Source organism: Paramacrobiotus metropolitanus, unplaced genomic scaffold (assembly GCF_019649055.1).
Source record: "Paramacrobiotus metropolitanus isolate TYO unplaced genomic scaffold, Prichtersi_v1.0 Parri_scaffold0000002, whole genome shotgun sequence".
NCBI lineage: Eukaryota > Metazoa > Tardigrada > Eutardigrada > Parachela > Macrobiotidae > Paramacrobiotus > Paramacrobiotus metropolitanus.
Genome location: NW_026570222.1, coordinates 3,423,839 through 3,445,595, shown reverse-complemented (window position 1 = coordinate 3,445,595; position 21,757 = coordinate 3,423,839). Strand labels below are relative to the sequence as shown.

Genomic DNA, 21,757 nt, shown 5'->3' with positions numbered 1-21,757 from the left:
ACTGAAAAATACAAAACAATACGTGTACGTATTTAATGTGTACCTGTTGTATTGTTTTATTGTACATAAGCGCACTTTAATAGCGCAGTACGAAAACATGTACTGCACGCCAGCATACGGATGCATTTAATGAAACTTCATAGTGATCTGATAGACTGAGACTAACATACGCTGCATAATTGATCAAATTTGAAATGCCACAATTAGACAATTTGGGTTATTCAGGAACGATATCTGCAGCTAGCAGCGCATACCAACGGCGGTCAAATGCCGGAAATCTGCGGAAAAGTATTGTTCTTCGTCGTCCCATCTTCAGTCAAGACAAGTAAGCGCAATTCCGCCAGTTACAAGTATGCAATACAACTGCGTGAAAAAAGAATGAAAACGCGATATTGTCCTGACATATCGTGTACTCCTGGGTATATCATTATATGCCATCGATTGCTTGCAGATTTGACAGCAGTCAGGAATTTGGCGAACACGGCACTCCGACCAGTCCTGGGATATGCCATCTTGCAGATTTGACAGCAGTCAGGAATTTGGCGAACACGGCACTCCGACCAGTCCCTGGGATAAACTGAAGCGCTACATCAGCCATCAAGCGTACAAAGTCCAACACTGGCAACCCAACGTTTTCCGACTGCTGGTGCGATTCTTCGTCAACACGTTCCCGATCTTGAAGTGGCTACCAAAATACAATGTCCGACAAGATCTACTGCAGGACAGTATTGCTGGTACGAATGTTATCACTATACATAATTTGTCTCAGACAAATGCATTTTTCAAGTTTCACTACTGAAGTATACGTAATTTGTTTCTGACAAATGCATATTTTTTCTTCCCACTGGAAACTTAACGTACCCAAAAATTTTTTTGGATTTTGTCTCCAGCATGTGCAACAAAGATGCCGGTTTTATAGGTTTCACCGTCGGAGTTATGAATATTCCACAAGGTAGGTTACACTGAAACCTCAGCACAGCTTTTCACTACCGAGCATACGCGAGCGATGATCATTTTCATTTAGAGATTTAAAATTTTTGCAATCAGTCTTTTTTTATTATGCATTTTGTCATGTTTTGCATTGATGTTGCAACCAAGCCACTACAGTATTGTACTAATCAGTAAGCACTGTAGCGCGGACACTAATAGAAATGCCTTTTCTGAATTGTCAGTTGTGACCACTTGCCCATTGAAAGGCAAAAAATGACAATTTTGAAGACCCCATCATATGAACTCAAGTTGGTTGCAACACCTGATTTATTGGTGTTTTTACTTGATTCACGTTATTAATTAAAGTCGTTAATATCGGTAAACAATGTTTGAGCAAGTGCTGAATACTCAACAGTATCGCATACGGAGGTACGAGTACTTAATAAATTCTCATGCAGGCATGGCGTATGGATTGCTGGCGGCATTACCGGCAGTTTATGGTCTCTACACCAGTTTTTTTCCAGCTTTGTTATACACCGTTATGTGCACTTCCAGGCATGTTTCCTTCGGTAAGCTTTCTTGTAAAATCTTTGCAAAGCCAACCCGTAATTCGTATAAGAGTACAGACAGCACTGCCCAAGTATTGTACTAGTATAACTCATGCTATAATACTATGACCTTTTTTCGTGATCTAAATTTCTGTTCGCAGGAACATTCGCCATTGCATCGATAATGACAAGGTGGGATACAATTGGCGCAGTAATTATGCCACGTTTACAACATTTGATTTTGACTTGGCTGGATTTATTTGACTGTGTACTGTATAGTTATTAGCAGTAATATACATAGAGAACAAACTGTCTATACTCGTATACAAAATCTAAAAAAATTTTTACGACGGAGCCAGGTTACCGGATTTCAGTGATTAGATATATAAAAGATCTCGATTCTCGACCCTTTAAAAAATTAAGTCAATTTAAAAAAAAGCTTTCTTGCTTTTGCATAGCAAGGTTGTCCAACGCTATGCACTGGCCGGAAGTAATTCTGAGCTGCTTCACTCAATCACCTCCAACATGACACAGCTCCAAACGGTGGAGGTCACAAATCCAGGCGATTTGGATGCCAACCTGGAATTGCGAATAACCGTGCTGGTGGCTCTCACAGTAACTGTTGGAATTTGGCAGGTAGCAAGCATTTATCGTATCGTTGCTGTGAAAGTATGTAGCTTGCAAAAATTATTTTGCAGTCATCTTCGACCACATTTTGTGACTGTGAAAATATATAATCGTAACTTCTTATTACAATTAAAATAAAACAAAGTAACGGTTTCTCTCTCAATGCACAATTATGGACTTTGCATTTCAGAGTACTTGTAAATACTCTGCACGTAGTTAAACGTTGTAGTTAAAAATTAAGTAACATAATTATGCAACCCGTTTTATTGTAGCTGATCATGGGGATACTTGGATTAGGCTATCTCAGCATATACCTTTCCGATCAACTCGTGAAAGGGTAATTATCCATAGATAATCTTTAAGAAATTTTCATGTCGAAAATTACTCTGAGATATGTTCACAATGGCTTCACGCATATTGTGCTAAAATTTATTGTTCCTTAATCCCTTTTCTCATAAGTTATAGTTCATATTCCACACCTATATTGGTATTTGTGTAAACTGGAATGCCCACATGGCATCATTATTACATGTTCGCAGATTTACTACGGGAGCGGCATTTCATGTGTTCACCAGTCAGTTACGGTACGTAGGCAAGTACTCTGCATATACAGTATTAGCCATAAGGCTCTTGACATAATTAATTAAAGTGGTGAATGTTTGTAGTTCAATTTTTGGATTACGAAAGCTGAAGGAATATTCTGGAGCATTAAAGCTCGTTTATGTAAGAACTTATCAACTAATATCAATGCGAAATGCCAAAATTAAATTAAATACAGCTTCTGAATCTCCCTGCAGGCATACATCGATTTCTTTAAACTTATCAAAGAAACCCACATCCCAACTCTCGTCATATCCATCATTTGTCTGGTCATCCTTTTATCGGCGAAATTTTTAATTAACGAAAACAACTGGATACAGTCACGGCTGCCCGTAAAAATACCATTTCCATCGGAACTGGTTGTGGTCAGTAGCAGGTCAACAACTTCGCTGTGCATGCATTTAAAATGCATAAATGTATTGTGCGCGCATATGATACTAATATTTACATAAAACTGAACGCGCACAACTGTCGTGTGGTACGTCATCCAGGTTGTTTTCGGAGCTCTTGCATCATACCTTATGAGCCTGGGTACTGCTTATGGAGTGGATATTTTGGGTCACATTCCTCTTGGGCTTCCGGCACCAAGGCTTCCTGACCTTTCGATTCTTCCAGCTTTTGCGCTTGATAGTGAGTGATCCACTTACATACAGGTTTTATATATGCATGTGATTACCGGAAACATTGTTTTTAAATAGGTTTTGCAATAGCGATTGTCAGCTTCGCCATCACCTTATCGTTGACTAAGCTGTTCTCGAATAAATACAAATATAGCATCGATGCCAATCAAGAGTTGCGAGCAATGGGGTTCAGCAACATTTTTGCTGGCTTCTTCCAGTGTATCCCGTCAACGGGATCACTGGGACGAACAGCGGTGCAGACATCCATCGGAGGGAAAACACAGGTAATTAATTCTCTTTTGCGGGAATTGCTAGAATGACTTTGCGTATAAGCATCGAGATGTGCAAATTAATTCTTATAGGCTTCAATTAATAATGTTTGCAGATTGTCAGTGTCATATCCACAGTGTTCGTCCTGATTGTCCTCTTAGCACTTGGGCGTCTACTGGAACCGCTGCCGAAAGCCTGTTTAGGATGTGTGATCGTCGTGGCCTTAATTGGTTTACTCAAGCAGATCATGGAATTAAGGAAACTTTCGCGAGTTTCTGCCATCGATACTGTACATCTTCAGTCATAATTAACAATAATATCGCATCTGGTTTATGATTATAAACCCTGATGTTTTTGCAGTCGGTGTTTGTTGTGACCCTTGGCGGTGTGCTGTTGACGGACATAGATTTGGGTCTGGGCATTGCTGTGGGGTGGAGTCTGTTGACCGTAGTATTCCGCACCCAGGTATGTACGATTTGAGATAATCCTGCTTAAGTTTGCGTATGTACCATGCGGAACGATGGCACAAAAAGGGAGTCACTTACCAACTAATGCTTTTTAAGAGACCGGACGTTTCTGTTCTTGGAAGAGCACTGGGCACGGAGATCTACAAACGAATCGATGTGTACAAATCGGTATTACTTATACGTATATTCTCTAGAGCATAGTTCGTAAGCTAACCGCCGCGGTCTTTCATTCTCCTGCTCCGGAATTGAAAGCGCCTTATAAAACATTCAATTAAATTATAAGTGCGTTCCAACAAAAATTTTAGGCAGTGGAAGTTCCTGGCTGCAAGATTATTCGCTTTGAAGCGCCGCTCTATTTTGCGAACTGCGAATACTTCCTTGATAAGATTCACCATAGCGCTAAATTAGGCAAGTACAGAGCTCGTCCGTCGAAAAGGGAAGCGCGCAGCCGACAGGGCTCAACTGCCAGCTACAAGGGCTTCGTGGAGTCCGGCTCCACGAATGATCATGACATTGAAATGCATACCGTTTCCCACGCCACCACCCTGTACGACAATCACCCCTCCCAGGACATCCAGTACACTCCCTTCAGTGCACCGGAACGCGGCGGCCGGGTCGATGCCGCCACGTTGACAATGGACCTGGCTCCAGTTGAGCCGTTAACCCACCTAATCGTCGACTGTTCTAGTGTATGTTTCGTGGATGTTAACGGAATTGCGGCGATTAATCAGTTGGCGGCGGAGTGCAGCGATGCAAAGATATCTTTATTCCTCGCATCCTGTAAAGGTATTAGTGTTCTTATTCGTTTACTATCACGCGTTGACCGCTTTCTCATTATGTAGTGGGAATTCCACTATATATTATTGCGTCCGCAAAATAACGACTTTAAATCAGTAACTTTGAAATAGCCAAACCGAGTTCAAACTTCTAATGTATGTAGTGAAAGTATCATAGAGTAGTGTTTGGTGCAACGCATAGTTATCATGCAGCACAAGGACACGCACTGCGCCAGCGAGATCAGTCAAAAGAGGTCAAAATCGGTAGAATCTCTACTTAAACTGATTAATAAACGTTACTTTTTGTTTATTTTCGTTGTAGCGAACATGCGAGAATCTTTGGCATTATCTGGATTCACACCCCAGCTGAACGTTGATCACATATTTGTTTCCATTCACGACGCCATCATGCAAGCTGTCCAGGAACACGCTGTAAATACCTATTGAGATCTATTATAATCATACCTAATTGTTGTCATAATTATGACTTATCTGAACTTGCGCGTTGTTGCTGCTGTTCCTGTATAACGGGATTTTTATTGAGTAGATTTCATATCCTTCATCGGAGCATCTGCAAGACGACGAAGAAAACTCCAGTAATAATGAAACCGATGAAGTTTTCGTCGCAACTGCAAACCATCGAAAGAAAGCCAAGCCGAAAACTTCGTTGGTAGAAATTCCTAATTCGAGCGTCCATGCGTCACGTTTGCAACGATGGTACAGCGAACCGGCATCGGAACCACTGCCTCATCCTCAAGCCGGAAATGGAACTACAGTCACTCGTGGTCACAATCCTTGATGAAACAAAAGTTGCTGATCTAGGAATAAAGTACTAGTCGGGTATTTTGAACCATGCAAAATTATTCAAACACAATTTGCCGTTTGTATTGACTTCGGCATTCGTCTGTGATGAATGACGGTTAAGCTGTTCTAATTGTCAACTGGAGACATACAGTATTCTGTTATCATTAATGATGATCATTAAACTTTCAATTATCAACATTTAATTTAGTTCTACTTATCTATTAATACCAACAATCAGACCACAATAACAATATTTACTGGTACAGGTGCAACCGTCCATAGAAAGAAAAGCGGGACAAAGTTTCAGAATTCCGTTTACAACACAGAAAATAGTATATTGTAGTAGAGTAGGAGTACAAACGTTGAAGACGCAAGTCACAGTTTAAACACATTTACACGGCAATAAAGCTATTTCAAAAACAATATAAGCATCGGAAGAAGATCAACAAAACTACTATCAATGCAACAGCATTGTTCGGGTATAAAACATTGGAAAAATATAAATTAAAAATGAACCAATCAGCCCTGAACGACCTGGGTATCTTCTTCCGATACGTCCAAAAATCCGAAGCACCTGTCGGCCGCATTATTGGCTGCCTCTTTCCACGTTTGTCCAGTTCCATCGAACGACAATTCCCGAGGATATCCACGCTGTGCTCCTGACCCTGTTTCCTTCCAATGAAGTTGCAATTCCACCGCCTCACAGCTATCTTCATCAGAAACGCCATTTAAAGTCTTTTCGTCTGCTCTGCTAAAGTGCACTTTCAGATCCAGTTCTATCAACTGGGCAGCGACTTTTTCCAACAGATCCGAAAGCGGCATGAAATCCATGACCGCTACATCTGCATTTTCGTTGGGAGATTTTGCTTGCTTCATTTTGCGCAATATGGCCACAATACGTAGTTTCAAGTCCTCAAACGGCGTTTGGGCTGCAGAGTCTTCGTTAACATCACCCTTCAGGCCAATGTCCGATGTGCTAATCATTTCCGCCACCTTGGCTTTCAATTTCTACAAAGAGGAAACGTGGATGTAAACCAAAGCTCACTGCTCGAATACGAATGTCGGAATCTAAAGCTGAAAGAATACCTTTCTAACTGACATCACCTGAGCTTAAAAACCGTAAAATCGAATAGTTTAAACTGTTTCACTTTCAAAAAAGGCGAAGCACAATTCCAAATACATGCCACACGCTACACAAAATTATGAAATACAACAGTTTTTTTTCAATTTCGACTGCATACTGTCAAGTGAGATTGACACTGAATGCTTAATCGGCGCTTAATGGGGCACAGCGCAAAACTGCTCATAACTTATGCTCGTACAAAAGACAGCAGAAATCAAAATCTTGCTGAAGGAATTATTTAACTTGAATGAAAGCGCCCATTTAACAAGATGCAGATGGCAGTAAATTTGCGATCTTATGTACTGTACCTTGTTAACAGGGTGAGATGGCGACTTGATTGAATACCACAGCGCCAAAAAGTGGTAATCGCGCTCCAGCGCCTGGTACAAATCACAACAGGCGCTCTTCTTCGCCTCCATAATGTTCATGGCAACGCCTTTTCCACAGAATTTATTCATATCTTCTGGTGGACCAGCGCGGACAATTATCTTGAAAGTTCCATCCAGTGTGGACATTGGGTCACTAAAGGTCCTATCGGGCCACTTTACATCACGCAGCAGATTAACAATCCTACGAACAAGTGAAATATATACCCACTACTTGGCAGTTACAAAACGAGCAGCTCGTAGGACAACCAAGCGGTTCACAAATTCACACCACGTACGTCTCTTGAGGATTAATCGTGTTTAATCTCGGAAATTCCTGTTGCTCTTCCTGTTCTTTTCGCTTCCTGTAAAGATTAAATAAAATATTAAATCTATCAAGTTTTAATGAAGCTTACCAGGCCGCAGCACGCATTACTGTATTTAAACTCAAAGGAAGGCTTTCGAAAAACATTCGCTATCAGTTATGTGACACGTTTCTGCTTATTGGTGCACGTGTCTGTAACGTATAACCCAAGCTTTTTTAAAATTTTTTTGTAAATACACCGTAACCTATGTGTACTCAAAGAATCCGTTATGGAAAACTTCATTCTGGCGAAAACTTTCTTCACACGTCCACCATTGCATAAGTAAAGGATGAATTGGATTAATCATTAATGGTTACTTACCCGAGGACAGCAGAATTCCCGTTCCCGATAGCTGGTTGTGGCTCGCTTTCTCCACTGAAACTCGGGCAGATTTGCTCGACAGCCTTGCGAGCCGCTTCTCGTTTGGCAAGCACTTTGGTTCTTGCTGAACCACAGGCAACAATCGGTGGCTTCTCCAGGCGCACCGTGCACTGAAAGTTGCGGAACTCCCCGCATGCTCCTTCGTCTGTAAAAACTGGAGCGGGATACTTGTTTTTTGTGGTGAATTCGTAGAGAAACGAGACGGGATTTTGATTAATGATCTTCTCCTGGATGGACATGATGGTTCCGTGGAATAGATGAGGCTGAATGAGCAGTGTAGACAAACTTCAGAATTTCGAAGTTGATCGAAATTTTCTATCGCCTTTTCGAGAAAACGGATTTAAGCGAAAGTTCGAGGCTAATTTCGAATCCATCCATTTCGATTTTCGCATCCGATTTTCTATAATTATTTTCGAATCCTGTCTGTGGCAAGAACAAATGAGTACGAGTACTTAACAGAATGCCCTGTGCCCTGCGCAGTGGGTATTACGCACCGCACGGGCGCGCCACTGCGCGGTTTGCTATTTGCTTTTCATACTATAATTATTATGAGAAAAAGTAGTTTGATAATTAATATAAGTAGTTTGAAAATTAATTATTAAAAGTAGTTGGAAAATTTAAAGATCATAAATGGGCACAAAAAGCTTTATTTCGATACTGAAATTAATTACTTAGCTCCAGAAGTATTGCACAAGTATCAAAAATACCGTCTGGAAAGTTGAGGAAACGCCCTTACACATGAATATAATACTTATTACTTAGTATACCCCGCGGTAACAGGGCACGTACGATAAGGGCTGACGGAAAATTTGAGAACCACTTCCTTTTGTTTTGAGGGCCGGCCGCCGGGTACCGTGCGGTGTACGCTATAGCAGCAGTATAGCCAAGGCCATGGTATAGCCACGGGTATCACTTCCTTAAAGTTCCTTTACTCGTAAATTCAATGGGAACCCGTCCGCAGAACACTCTTTATAATCCGTAAATGAAAAAAGCAGCCAGATTGTTGAATTATAGTATGCACTGTTGACTCAGATCAAATTACGAGCTAACAGCACAAGCAGGCAGATTTCATAGATTCTTTTCTGTATTCCAATATTCAGTCCACGAGCTACATCGACTGATCGACAGCACACTTTCAATCATTCTTTGGAACTTTCTTTTGGTCAAAGTCGTAATCTTAACTTCCAAGGTCATACCAAAATAAAAGACTGGTATGCCACAAGCCACAAGGAGATCAAATACTGTAACTGAATAAATCGAGAAATCAACTGCAAAAGAAACGAAAATTTCCGAGATGACACAGAAGATGAGACAGCGTTTACGTAGCCGCTGGCAGTCAGGAGCCATAAGCTCCCAACTTCCCACAAACAACCCAAAATAGCACAGGTAACTGATTAAATAATTTAGAAGGAAACGCCCGCAACGATCAAACAAATCGAAGCCAAGGAAGCAGCTCAAGGTCACTCATAATTAACCGTTTCTTCGGGTCCTTTTCCATCAGATGCAAAATGACTGACTTTATTTCCCCCGACAGAGCGATCTTCTCCGGGAACTCGACTGGATCATTGAGAATCGATTCAAATAATTCCGGCAGCAAAAGTGCCCTGAATGGTAGTTCTCCCGTCACGAGAACATACAGCGTCGCACCCAGTCCCCACAGATCCAACGGACGACCAGCACAGTACCGCTCATCAGGCAGCAGGCATTCCGGTGCAGTAAACGCCGGCGTCCCCTGGGCCGCAGTTAATAAAACGGCTTCTGTACCATCATCCTGCAGTACGAGTTCATCGCAAAAATTGAAGTCTGCAATTTTCACGATGTCGCTACTTGATACAAGAAGATTCTGCGGCTTCAGATCGCGATGAACGATTCCACAGCTATGTAGATGTTTGATGCCTTCTTTAATGTGCATAAAGTATCTTCGTGCTTCCTCCTCTTGATAATAAAAAGCTGAAACACAATAAAGAGAGCCTTTAAAAAAACAATTAAGCTCAACTATGTTATCGCAGTTATATCTCGCAGTCCATTATTTCGTGACGAAAGCTGCCTAAACGCCTTCATTACGCGCCCGCGTTCTTATGGTTCTCATGAAGATGTAATTGGCAATAAAGCGTTCATTACGTACTTGAAGGAATATCCATCAACACACGATCCATAAATTCCAGCACTATATAAATGTTCTGATCTTCCGGATCATCGATGAAATCATACAGCCTGCAAAATAAACTATGAATTCATATTGTAAAGCTTAAGTAATCTGGGAGGTTTAGAAAATAATTTCGCATCATTCAAACACATAAACACATGCATCAACGGTTGTGATAAACGGGCATCATAAACAATAATGTACCAGAGCATACAAAACTTTTAACCATTAAAATATTGCACAATTCGTTAGTACAGTGCACTTGCTTTATAACATTTTCATGGTCTAAACGGCGAAGTAGTGCAGCTTCTCTGTATGCATCTTCCACCGGATTCCGTGAGTTCCTACAGAGAAAAAAAATTACGAAACGCACAGTCGATCGGCAAGCCGCCATCACGTAACCCAGCTCACCTTCTCAACATGCTGACTTTCTTCAGCTTCGTTTTAGAGAATATCTTCACAGCATATTTTTTCCCATCGATAACGTTAATGGCAGCTCGCACTTCCGATAATGTGCCACCTCCAATAACATCAAAGGAGACTTTATAATTTTTCAATTTTATAAACCCATCATCGCTTACGGAAAGCCTGAAACATGTCAAATTAACAATTAGTTACTACAAGTACGTTTAGTATCATGATTGTAACATTAATTTTGTATGTAGGTACTGCGCGTACACTCTGCAAGGAAAACAACAAAGGGAACACGAACTACTCGTACCAAATCAATACACAAAGAATATAAAGATCTAGTTTGCTCAAGTGCATTTTCCAGACTCTACAACATGACAGGAAAATACCCAAATTATTTACAACAGGACAGGTACCTAACAAGGGTGATACACAGCCTACACAGGATAAAACCGCCATTTCGAAAGAGAACTCAAACAGTTTTCAGAGTGATGCTGGATGCGCTAGATGTTTACGCTTTTATGATGAAGCACTGTACGGCGAGCGTATGCTGCTAGTCAATCCCAGGCACCTGACGAGATCATAACCAAATAAACCCATAATTAACCATCACAAGTTTATAACGTAACAGATACTGAAAGATTAAACTGGACAGTCAAATGTCAATGAACTGCAAAATTACCTGGGAGTAACGCAGCCGTGGATAATAGGAGCAACAATGTCATCACGCTGATGCAGATCCCTTTCACCGTCTTCCACCGCCAAGACTTTCTGCAGAACAGCCGGCGGGATCGCTACAATATCCCCAATCGCGGCCAAGGGCTGCTGTATAAGATCTTCGGCCACCGGGACAGTTTCGTCCAGCGGAACCAGTCCCTGTTCCGTTGCAGTGTAAGCGACAGGATCCAAGCTTGCCAGATCAATGATGCTTCGGTTAGTGTGAAATTTGTCCTCGGGAAGCAACTCAACGATCTTTACATGATGGTTAGTCTGAGTGTGATCTGCGCTCTTGAGATATGGCTGTGGGTCCGTGGGATCTTCAACATCATCCTCGCAAAAGCCGTTGTCGTTGTGGAGATCGTCAACAACGAAGATTCTTCCATTGCCATCCATAGCATCCAGCGTTTCGACTGTCGATCGTGAGAAACGTGAATAAGCTATACGGTAGACCACTGGTTCCACTGGTATTTATTGCTAAAAACAAAAGCTTCGCCGTCAAGATTTTAGAAACTGCAAATCAGGAATAAAAAATAATCATACGAGCTCAGAAAATCTGACACAGAAAAGAGAAACTCGGAAAACAACAACAAACTGATTATGAATGACTATAGGCAACTTCAGTCTTCACGCCAACTTGTCAATCGAAACGTCACACATTTGAAGTTTTGAACATATGCATCATCATCCAGTCATCAAAATGATGAAATCATGGTACGAACTACGAAGTACAGCAGGTAAGAGCCGCGCTCTTGTCAAATAATAAAATAGTATGGATCTTATTCTAACAAGAAAAATTGTTTCTTGGTTTCGTTTTTTACAATTTTTACATCGTGTTTCGTATTCGCAAATGACTTTATTCTGTAATTATTATTGTTATTATTATTATTATTATTACATCAAGAGCAGACAACCCGTTTAACGGGACTTAACGACTTTATTCTGTAATTATTATTATTATTATTATTATTACTAGTAGACCCCGCGCAAACTGCGCGGAATATAGCAGCGATGGATAAATAATTTAATGTAAATCTCAAAAAGACTTACATTGGTTACTGTATATCAATAGATTCATATATCCTTACGTCCGTATTTTTTGGAAATTATCTCCTAAATCAAGAGTGATTTTTGCAATAAGTTGATAATTTTATAAAATAAGGCATTGCACAAACGTTCCTACCTTTATCTTTAAAAAAATCTTAAGTTTTGGAGAAGGTCTAAAAGAATTTTTCAAAGTTGTAGTACTTAAGGATTGTTAGTACTTAAAGGTTGTTGGTTTTGGAAATTATCTCCTAAATCAACATTAATTTTTTCAATAAGTTGTTAATCTTAAAAAATAGAGCATCGCACAAACGTTCCTACCTTCATCTTTAAAAAAATCTTAAGTTTTGGAGAAGGTCCAAAAAAAATTTTTGAAAGTTGTAGTACTTCAGGGTTGTTAGTACTTAAGGTTGTATTACTTAAATGTGGCAGTGTAGTAGTACTTACTTAGTTTGTAGTACAGTAAGTAATTAAATGTACTCTAGTACAAACCTATCACTTAATCGCCGGCGTATCGATATCATGAATTTTTGAAAATTGTAGTACTTAAAATTAATGTTGTTAGTACTTTAATGTAATACTACGTATTACGTAAGTTGTAGTACTTAAATGCTGTTAGCTTCTAGAGAGTTCGCAACTTAGCAACCTAAACAATTGTTTTTTAAAATTGCCAATTACATCAAATATTATAATTTTATTTTTTCTAATTCTTCAAACCTTTAATACATTCTTAAATCCGTTCGATTACCTCAGAATAACTATAAATTCTTCAAAGTCGGCTTTAAAGCTTTTTTATTTCAAGAATTTCTAAATACTTCGACTCGGCCCCGCGCAGCGGGGCCGTTACCTCTAAACATTTTTAGCCTCCAGAGTTTCAAAATTTTAAAATATCTAGAAATCTGAGTACCTCAATATCTCACGGTCTAAATTGCCTAATTTATATGTAATTTCTGAATATATAAAAGCCGGCCCGCGGCCCGTATATTGTATTCACTCACGTAGCGGCTCTGTGGTACTGGTGGTAGCTTGGGCATTCACAAACCTACGTTACTTTGTAATACTGGTGGCAGCTTTGGTATTCACTAACCTAAAATCTAATAAATATGTATTTAATTTATTTTATTAGATACTGAACAGCTGGCTGAATGGCTGAAAATCTTGCAATTAGTAGCTAAAGATGCAGTCTGTGAGGTCACTTTGAGCAACTATTAATTGTTTTCCACAAGTTTCCATTAATTCTGCGCCGAAATATCGGCTGAATGGTGGTTTATCATTTATGGGCATCGTGTCAGTGATCCCACGCCATCCATTTTATCACCGTTTAAATACTACCTGTCGTACCAAAAAATTTAAGTTTTGAGTTGGCTAGATCAGCAATTTAAAGTTACATTAAAAACATGAAAAAGACAAAAAAATTACGGAAATTATTACAGTTTTTGAAAACTGATCGACTTTGACCGAAAAGCTTGAAAGCTGTCCGCATTTCTACGTGTTAAAAATATTTTCGTAACTGGCTTCGGTGGGGTTTTATATTGAAATATTTTATTGCTGTATGAAGTATATTTTGTAATTTCTTTCATTCTTCCATACCTTGAACACAACTGGTCGCGCGCTAGCGCGACCGACACTTGTATAGCCATATATCTACGTATCTGTATTTCCATAACTTACATTAGTTACATACATGCCGTATATCTACGTATCTGTATTTCCATAACTTTTATGTGCGAAGTGTAACCTTTTTCTTAACAGAGAAATCAGAAATACTGGTAATACCTTCGCAGTACAGTGTCTATTTTAAATTTTTTCCCATCCCGTCGATTGCACTTACATACAAAGCTTTAGAAGCTTTAGATTAAAAGCTTTAGAAGCTTTAGATTAAAAGCTTTAGATAACGTCAAAAATCGAAGTTTTTTCCCCGGAAACAGCTCTTTTCTTTTCAGGTTTGAGCTTTACCGGTAGCAATAATTCATTTTTTCCTGATCATCCATCAAGAGAATTTTACTCTAGTTGTTAATCAGCAGCTTTGAACTAATCCAAAGTTTTGCAATTTTATGTAATTTGACTTAGTCAAATATCGCTGGTGCCCTTGTCGAAACGCTTATCAATAGGCTTATTAATAGGTGCATAATAATATTTTTCCACTATATTGCTGTGCATAAAGAAAACAACAGTGTAATTACTACCAAGTTACCAAGTATCTGTGGGCTGAAGTAACTAAGTACTTAATAATTTATTTGCTAAATTTCGATGCCAATTAAACTATCAAATTTTTGTAAAAATTGCCCTTCAAAATCAAATGCTGTATAGTGTTACTGAAATTGACTCGGTTGCTAAACTTGCTACTTCGCGGGCTTCGCTCTTGTCACAGCTCGGCGCCTTTTGCGGCTCGTTATTATTACAAACGGATAAATTACTGTACTTGGAACTTTACAAAACCTTCTCGTGAATGTAATTATAACATTCGGCCCGTGTTAACTGCATCTATCCAATCAACTCCGTTGGCCACGCTAATCAGTACGTAATCTAATCCATTTATTCTGTTTAACGAAAGACGGTTTTACATTGATAATTTTTGCATAATATGCACGTTTCCGCATTTGTTGTCAAATCTGTGCTGCAGTGGCTAACATTAAGTAATTCATGGATTTCATTTCTCCCTGTGGCATGCTGGGTAAGCACACCATAAAATACTTACTCAAATCTCGAACTGCTTTTTCCGTGAAATCAAAACGCAGAAAATAGCGCAAATTCGGCTGGTACAGGATTTGACGATTTAAAATTTTAGTACTCGTATTTGCCATTTTTATTCTGTTCTGCTCAAAGCCTCAAACGTACTCTGTACAGTACTAAACAATAATATCGGAAACAAAAAGTGCTTATAAAAGCCACCTCGTGCGGTGGAGCTGATGTACCCTAGCGAGATACTGTACCCGCCCAAAAGAGCGCAGCAACTTTAAAACTGATCACCCGCGCTGTGTAGGGCGGCTACCTGAAAAACTTGTGTTCGGAAATGAGAACCTCGAATGTTCTCCAGATTTTTGCTTTGCAATGAGACTTTCTTATCAAATCTTGACATTCCCCTGTAGCCATGCTTTGGAGGTGAAATCTATAAATTCAGGGCTTTCAACTTATATATAGGCCTTAAAATTTCATCCATTGTAACGTTTTTGCTGATTTATCCAAAAGTGTGACTTGCTCTACTGGCAGTGGTGGTGTGATCGTTTTGCAGTGGTGGGTTCTCCACTTCTACCATAGACTTTGCATGTTAAGTTTTTTAAACTTTTCTTTCAAACCGTTTTCTTGTTTTGAAAACTGACTTTTGATGGCAAATATAGAAACTTAGGGCTATCGAATGGTATATAGCTATCGAAGTTTGGTTCAGTGTAGAGTCCTGGCGAACTGTATGGAAATGGAATTTCTGAAAGTCTTATTCTTTTAATATATAGAGATTATTATTACATCAAGAGCAGACAACCCGTTTAACGTTTAGCGTTTAACGGGTTTAACGTTTAACGTCTGGCCGCTACAAAAACAACGTTAAGATTACGACAGATCCACCATTCGGAGAGCAAATTTGAAAAAACCAACACCATCAACGCGGAGTATCTGCATATTAACGTTTTGTATGCGCTCGAAAATGTCCCTTAAACGCATGGTCAACGTGCCTTCCCCGATCTTCTTCTTCGCTTTGGCTTCGATTCTTTTTGGCTTCCGGAGGTTATACCGCGCTGTAACATCCGTAAAGTCAATCATGTCGACCAGGTACTGTGGAGGATGGTACGCTTCGTGGTTGTAGATCTTGTACAACCATACTGCCTCGGACTGCTTCCAACGGTCGTACACCGGCAGGATGCGCAGTTTCTGGTACAGCTCGGGGGTTACCCGCTCCTTGTAATCAGAAATCGCCCGCAGTGCTTTCCGCTGTGCTTTAGCCAGTTTGCCGCGCAAAGCCAAAGATGCCGGTGACCACGTATCCGACCCGTAGTCAAGTGTGGCTGCACACAAGCATGGTAAAGGCTCCTACGCTGGGGCAGATCCAGGCCGTCTTTCGCGCAGTTAATCATTGCGATACCGTAGTTAACTTTTCGCAGCACGTGATCTACATGCGTTCCCCACTTCAGGTTGCGGTCTATGAAGATCCCCAGATACTTAACGCACTTTTCTTCCTCCATCTGGTAGCCATTGATCATCACCACTGGAGAAGGTTGGCTGTTCTTCGGTTCGGAACAGATGTACATGAGTTTGCACTTCTTTTCGTTTATGCAGAGGGTGTTATCTGCAAGCCAGGTTGTCACACTGCCAATCTGCACGCTTAACTTCGCTGCAGCTTCTTCTTTCGTGCGGCCAATGCCATACAGTACCGTATCATCGGCGAACAATTCTGCGTCATTTCCATTTGGCATATCGTTTATGTACACAATGAACAACACAGGCCCTTTGTGCCTTGTGGCACTCCCGACCGCACAGGGAGCCAGTCCGACAGATGCGCTGTTACTTTCACTCTGTAATCTGTACGTTTACAAATGCCAAATGGCATACGAAGTACGCCTGCTTAAACATTGTTTTGCATTTAACTGCAATTTTAACTTTTTAAAACATTTTGTTATTGTTGTTATTATAAAAACGATAAATATTTGTTTAATTGTTTTACGAGCACTGCAAATCCCTCCACTGCGTCGAGGCAATGTTACTGTAATAATTATGAGGCTTTACAATTATTTAATTTTAAGTACTTAGACGAACACATTGACGCGAATGCGAAAACAAGCTGCCAGCCGTGCCGAATGAAGCTGCCTGGCGAAAATCATTCGATTGGTCGGTTTATTTAGAAATTAAATAAAGCGACCAATCGAAAGATTTTCGCCGGGCAGCTTCAATTCGGCGCGGCCGGCAGCTTGTTTTCGCACATAGTCCATTATTGTGGGATTTTGAATGATTGAATATGTCATGGTGAGAACGCAATAAAAAATTAGTACAATACCTGTAGTACAATACTGTTGTTAAAGGGCAACTACAACTACGATAATAAGTAATATTATTTTCTACCTACCCCTCGCAGTACGAAGTACATGTACAGTACTCGATAAGAGCACGTTTTATTGTACAGTAGAAGTACTGAAACCGCAATCATTATCAGTACTAATTGCAGACCAAATTCTACGTCAACAGAATCGTTTTTTTTAATAGTTCTGTTTTGTTCAGGCTTACTGCGGAAACTGCAGGTGTACTACAATTCTCTCAAACCATGCTACCAGCTCAACAAGTCCAAGTAAAATATAAAACTCCACCAAAAAGAAACAGACACTTAAATAAATAAATTATAACTACACCCCATTTTCGTCACAGCTCGAGGAACATCCAATATCTAAAGTCCATTTTCCCAGCAGAGGTTTGACAACACCAGATCACAGAATAGCTAAATCAATGGTGAATCGGCAACCTTTACGCAACTTTTAAGAACTGAAACCGGGAACGTTTTAGTCTTTTTTAGGATGAATGTTGTTTTTCTCAGGCTCCAAGAATTCCGAAATCATCGATTGTACCAGTTCGCCAAGTGTCTTTTCATATTCCTCTCGACTTCTAAAATGAATAAAAAATATGATAATGTTTACGCAAGCAGTGCATTAACGATTAACCTTACCCCGATCCTGGCTGACCACAAATTTCTGTGTAATATTTCAACTTCGGTTCGGTGCCACTCGTACGCAACGTTGCAACGATCCCTTCTTCGAATGTAAACGTGATCATCTGACTGGATTTACTGACCGGTAGAATCTGTGAATCATAATTATGTTAATGCAGGAAAGCCCACAAATTATGACACTCGATGACTTACAGGTCTGCCGTCAGGTTGAGCGCTGTCATAACCGGCTGTTAAGTCCCGCACACCGCTCACGTGAAAACGTCCACACACTTTTGGATACTATCAAATTTTCGTGTTAATTTCAAAAAACTATTGTTATCAAAACAATTAACAGCAACATAAAGTTCCTCAAATCTGAAATGCCGCTGGTCGTGTCATCGCTTACTCCGTTAGTCCCGTTGAAATTTCTGAGGCGCTTGAATATAGCTTCGATTGTAGGAGGATGGTAACACAGGAAATAAGAATTATTCGTGACGTGATGTCCATACCTTAACAAGTAAGTGACAATACATTATTCACATACGCCTGTAGTTACTACGTGTCATTTTAAGCAATAATTCTCCAAACAGCCATCAACATAATTTTTTTCTCGCAATACACGAAGCTGTCCAAAGGGAAAGGGAACGGGACTTACTTAATATGCAGAGACTCCAGAAACTTGGCAATCGTCATTCCGGTGGAATATAAATGCACAATCATTTCGGCAGCCACCATGCAGGCCGAAATCCCGTCTTTGTCCAAAACGAAATCTCCACACATAAATCCAATGGCCTCTTCAAAACCAAATAACACTGTCTTGCCGGTTTTCCGTAATTCATCAGCGCGATTGGCAATCCATTTGAAACCCGTTAATGTTTCCTCAAAGTTAAATCCTTCCATTTTAGCAATGGCCCGCAACATTTTGGAGGAAACAGTGCTGGCAATCATGTAACATTCATCTCCTATAACGTCACGAATAAGAAATAATATTTTTTGTATGTACATATGTCAATGAGAGATGTGTATGCGCACGGCTTACAGTTAATTATAGTAATTTAAGGTAATGCTGTACCTTTTTTGCTGTTTTCGTGCGCTTTGCAATAACTGTTCCACATCCACCAACCAAGCATGGTGCCAATATCGTTTCCAGAAAAGATTTTCCATGAATTTCTGCGGAGAAATGACTTTCGGTCATGATTACAGAACCACGATCGAGTAGTAATTATTACAGAACATAGAGCGTACCTACCGTGAAAGAACAAAAACAAATTCACAAGAAATTCAGTTCTATACTTGCTGCAGGCTTGAGAAATACAAATAGTATTCTAACACTTGCACTTTTACCCGGGTTGCTTTTCCGCCAGTGCGAAACGATCGGCATCGGGATCATTAGCAAGAATGACTGAGGAACCATGCTGCTCTGCTGTCACAACCGCCAAATCCTGTAAGGTACCAAGTAAAACGAGATAATGATGTTTAGGATTGTGTGCAGTAGGCATCAACGATATGGATAATCATTACCAAGGAACTCTTCCCTTCTTCTGGGTTAGGATATTCCACTGTGGGGAACTCAGGATCCGGGTTTTTCTGTGAACGAGAAATTAATTATTGCAATCGAAAATTTTTCGAAAATAAAAGTGACTACAGAATCTGTCTGCTCACCTGTTCTTCGACAGGGATAAACAGTGGCAGACGGAATGCCTTGGTGGCTGCTTCGACGTACGAATGTCCTACACCGTGCATCGGAGTGTAAACGAACTTCATTGTCGACTTCGCATTGTTGTCACTGCGTTTTGCAAAACTCATTGTCAATAAACCACCAAAAAAGTTTTTCATTTATTCATAAAAACGTTATCCAGCAAAGGGTAATGCAAATATTGCAGTTTCGCTATTTTTAAAATCATCACATCTATTGCCTCGCCCCTTTTCACCTCCCGTTTTGTAGGGCTCTTTTCGCACCCGGTATGTAAAGAAATCTTTGTATATAAATGAAAATAAAATAGGCTGCGCTGTTTTTGGTCCAGCTGAACTCTGCTTTCTCGAGGGATTTTCTAGCCATTTCCTCTGTGACTCCGTTCTTATAATCAAGTCGCCTTCTAGGGCAACACCGGAAACAGCTTTCACCTTGAAAAAGCTTTCAGCATATAAAATCCTCCAAAGCCATTTTAAAGGAAATTGCAAAATGGTGCGAACCGTACAAAACAAAAATTCAGTTTTAAAATGCTGCCAGCAATATCCAGGTGTTTTAAATGAAGAATTATTGAAAAAGCTGGCCTATAACTAACGGAGTGTAAAAAAAGGGGCGCCTATAAAAACCGGAGGTTTGGGAGGTGCCTAACAACTGTAATGGCACTGTAAAATATTAATGACAACAATAACGTTGTCCGTATCCGGAAAGAGAAATCCCCGATTCTCTTTCCGGGATTCCGGAAAGAAAATCGGAATACAAGACATAACCACAACGAAATTAAGCAATCTAAAGCGACAAAAGTAATACTCACCTATAGAGCGAAAGTGTTTTCACGGACTCCAAATAAGCTGCCATGATTTTGTCCAATGGATCAGTGAGCAACGAATGCTGAGAAGGAATATCCCACGATGCAGGCCATGGCGCTAAATTCTCCTCGATGGCAGCAGCAATTCCCTTATCATGCGGAGAGGTGATCTGGGCTCCATTGTCCCAGTACACCTTGTACCCGTTATCCTGCTTGGGATTATGCGATGCCGTAATCATAATGCCGCAGCTGCATTTCAGATTTAACACCGCAAACGGCTGCAAAAGCAAAACGCCAAAGTAAACACTGCTATAGTTCTAGCCAGCATTGAATAAACTTCAGTCACGGATGTACCACAAACGGTGTCGGGCAGATCTTGGAAAACAGATACACGGGTACTGACTGGGAGATAAAAACTGCCGCGGCCAACTTCGCAAATCTAATAAAACATCGAAAATCTTCAAAAAAATGACTACTTCTAAAAAGCTACTGAGCTAGTAGTAATATTTAACATCGCACAAAGCTTCCCAGAAAATCTTACCGATCGCTATTATGTCGATTATCAAAGCCGATAACAACACCGTGTTTCTGAATTTCGGGTTTTGTTTTCAGCAGATATTTAACCATTCCCTGTGTTGTTTGGATAATCACCAAGTCGTTCATGTGGTTGAATCCAGCGCTCATGCTTCCACGCAGACCTGTTAATTACAATTTACACGTACGATGTACTGGTACTATACGACTATATAAACATTTTTGCCATAATGGTTAAATACGTCAAATACCAGTAAAAGTAAAAACTGACAAATCCAGAAGCTGAAAATATCAACTTGTTTATAAAAACTACAATTTTCCACAAATAAGTAACAAAACGTCGAACCTGCAGTGCCAAAAGCCAGCCGCTGCCCGAGTCGTCCTTCCAACTCATCAAAACGTTTGGCTTCCACCAGAGCGGTAATTTCCTTTCGCGTTGCTGCATTCTACAAGAGCCAAAGATTACCCAGCTGGAAAGATTTCGCAACAGTAGTCAAAGGCTGACTTGATCCCAAGCGAGCCATTCTTCGACTTTGCGATCCAGTTCAGGACTGCCACCAAGATCCATGCTCTTTCGATCCATGTTGCCGTTCATTTTCTTATGGATGGCGGTGTTATCTTGTTCAGCTGCGATTTATTGAATGAGATGCTCCAGCAACAGTTTCTACAAAAGAAGCATGTACCTGTATTCAAACAAAATCTCAGGCTGATGGCAGCGGTGGGGAATAGATTTACAGACGGCTCACACAGGTATCCGACAATCAGCTGATAAATCCAAGAACTGATAACAGTTACTGTGATAAGCAATCGGCGTTTGCCGCTGTTTGGCATCAAGTACTTATGCCTTATGGATAGTAACTCAAGTACATTTCAGTCTGCACCGTACTCGCGATCGTACAGCAAGTGTT

At 40.2% G+C, this 21,757-nt stretch overlaps 4 protein-coding genes across 7 annotated transcripts; 1 reads left to right on the top strand and 3 right to left on the bottom strand.

The window, feature by feature from the left end:
- The first annotated feature begins 142 nt into the window (after positions 1–142).
- On the top strand, positions 143–5,868 carry LOC129586693 (solute carrier family 26 member 10-like). Of its 3 annotated transcripts, none has more exons than XM_055480042.1 (18): positions 143–325; positions 520–734; positions 920–952; positions 1,389–1,499; positions 1,640–1,670; positions 1,937–2,114; positions 2,378–2,442; positions 2,645–2,689; positions 2,771–2,828; positions 2,903–3,070; positions 3,197–3,335; positions 3,404–3,609; positions 3,711–3,884; positions 3,956–4,060; positions 4,159–4,230; positions 4,368–4,848; positions 5,161–5,270; positions 5,386–5,868. In XM_055480042.1, exons 1-18 carry the CDS (start codon positions 195–197, stop codon positions 5,635–5,637), a joined length of 2,574 nt encoding a protein of 857 aa, XP_055336017.1. In that variant the 5' UTR covers positions 143–194; the 3' UTR covers positions 5,638–5,868. The 3 variants fall into 3 exon arrangements, with proteins under 3 accessions (XP_055336017.1, XP_055336026.1, XP_055336033.1); XM_055480051.1 differs by having other exon boundaries at positions 5,383–5,498; XM_055480058.1 differs by lacking the exons at positions 143–325; positions 520–734 and having other exon boundaries at positions 767–952; positions 1,941–2,114.
- On the bottom strand, positions 5,849–8,798 carry LOC129586786 (uncharacterized). Its single transcript, XM_055480211.1, has 4 exons — positions 7,817–8,798; positions 7,430–7,495; positions 7,074–7,335; positions 5,849–6,650 (listed from the first exon to the last, which is right to left on the bottom strand). The coding sequence occupies exons 1-4, from the start codon at positions 8,113–8,115 to the stop codon at positions 6,162–6,164; spliced, it is 1,116 nt and encodes a 371-aa protein (XP_055336186.1). The 5' UTR covers positions 8,116–8,798; the 3' UTR covers positions 5,849–6,161.
- Positions 8,799–8,939: 141 nt separating this feature from the next.
- LOC129586762 (calcium/calmodulin-dependent protein kinase kinase 1-like) lies at positions 8,940–12,579 on the bottom strand. Its single transcript, XM_055480169.1, has 6 exons — positions 12,516–12,579; positions 11,116–11,871; positions 10,434–10,610; positions 10,289–10,366; positions 10,002–10,090; positions 8,940–9,826 (listed from the first exon to the last, which is right to left on the bottom strand). Exons 2-6 carry the CDS (start codon positions 11,544–11,546, stop codon positions 9,303–9,305), a joined length of 1,299 nt encoding a protein of 432 aa, XP_055336144.1. The 5' UTR covers positions 11,547–11,871; positions 12,516–12,579; the 3' UTR covers positions 8,940–9,302.
- A 4,780-nt stretch (positions 12,580–17,359) lies between these two features.
- LOC129586746 (phosphopentomutase-like) lies at positions 17,360–21,742 on the bottom strand. Of its 2 annotated transcripts, none has more exons than XM_055480123.1 (15): positions 21,596–21,742; positions 21,355–21,513; positions 21,196–21,295; positions 20,857–21,013; positions 20,670–20,754; positions 20,322–20,593; positions 19,483–19,606; positions 19,342–19,407; positions 19,165–19,262; positions 18,893–18,990; positions 18,476–18,782; positions 18,227–18,329; positions 18,034–18,120; positions 17,839–17,972; positions 17,360–17,777 (listed from the first exon to the last, which is right to left on the bottom strand). In XM_055480123.1, the coding sequence occupies exons 2-15, from the start codon at positions 21,442–21,444 to the stop codon at positions 17,675–17,677; spliced, it is 1,824 nt and encodes a 607-aa protein (XP_055336098.1). In that variant the 5' UTR covers positions 21,445–21,513; positions 21,596–21,742; the 3' UTR covers positions 17,360–17,674. The 2 variants fall into 2 exon arrangements, with proteins under 2 accessions (XP_055336098.1, XP_055336107.1); XM_055480132.1 differs by having other exon boundaries at positions 21,585–21,727.
- Between the last annotated feature and the right edge of the window lie 15 nt (positions 21,743–21,757).

Coding starts and splice junctions, on each gene's coding strand:
- LOC129586693 (XM_055480042.1), top strand. CDS start 195: ATGCCACAATTAGACAATTTGGGTTATTCAGGAACGATATCTGCAGCT. Junction 735..919: donor ACTGCAGGACAGTATTGCTG/GTACGAATGTTA, acceptor CCGGTTTTATAG/GTTTCACCGTCGGAGTTATG. Junction 953..1,388: donor AGTTATGAATATTCCACAAG/GTAGGTTACACT, acceptor ATTCTCATGCAG/GCATGGCGTATGGATTGCTG.
- LOC129586786 (XM_055480211.1), bottom strand. CDS start 8,115: ATGTCCATCCAGGAGAAGATCATTAATCAAAATCCCGTCTCGTTTCTC. Junction 7,496..7,816: donor GGGAATTCTGCTGTCCTCGG/GTAAGTAACCAT, acceptor TAATCTTTACAG/GAAGCGAAAAGAACAGGAAG. Junction 6,651..7,073: donor CATCTCACCCTGTTAACAAG/GTACAGTACATA, acceptor TCCTCTTTGTAG/AAATTGAAAGCCAAGGTGGC.
- LOC129586746 (XM_055480123.1), bottom strand. CDS start 21,444: ATGAACGGCAACATGGATCGAAAGAGCATGGATCTTGGTGGCAGTCCT. Junction 18,121..18,226: donor ATTTCAACGGGACTAACGGA/GTAAGCGATGAC, acceptor AAAATTTGATAG/TATCCAAAAGTGTGTGGACG. Junction 17,973..18,033: donor CTCAACCTGACGGCAGACCT/GTAAGTCATCGA, acceptor TATGATTCACAG/ATTCTACCGGTCAGTAAATC.
- LOC129586762 (XM_055480169.1), bottom strand. CDS start 11,546: ATGGATGGCAATGGAAGAATCTTCGTTGTTGACGATCTCCACAACGAC. Junction 10,611..11,115: donor CACGGCTGCGTTACTCCCAG/GTAATTTTGCAG, acceptor GACATGTTTCAG/GCTTTCCGTAAGCGATGATG. Junction 10,091..10,288: donor GACCATGAAAATGTTATAAA/GCAAGTGCACTG, acceptor TTTATTTTGCAG/GCTGTATGATTTCATCGATG.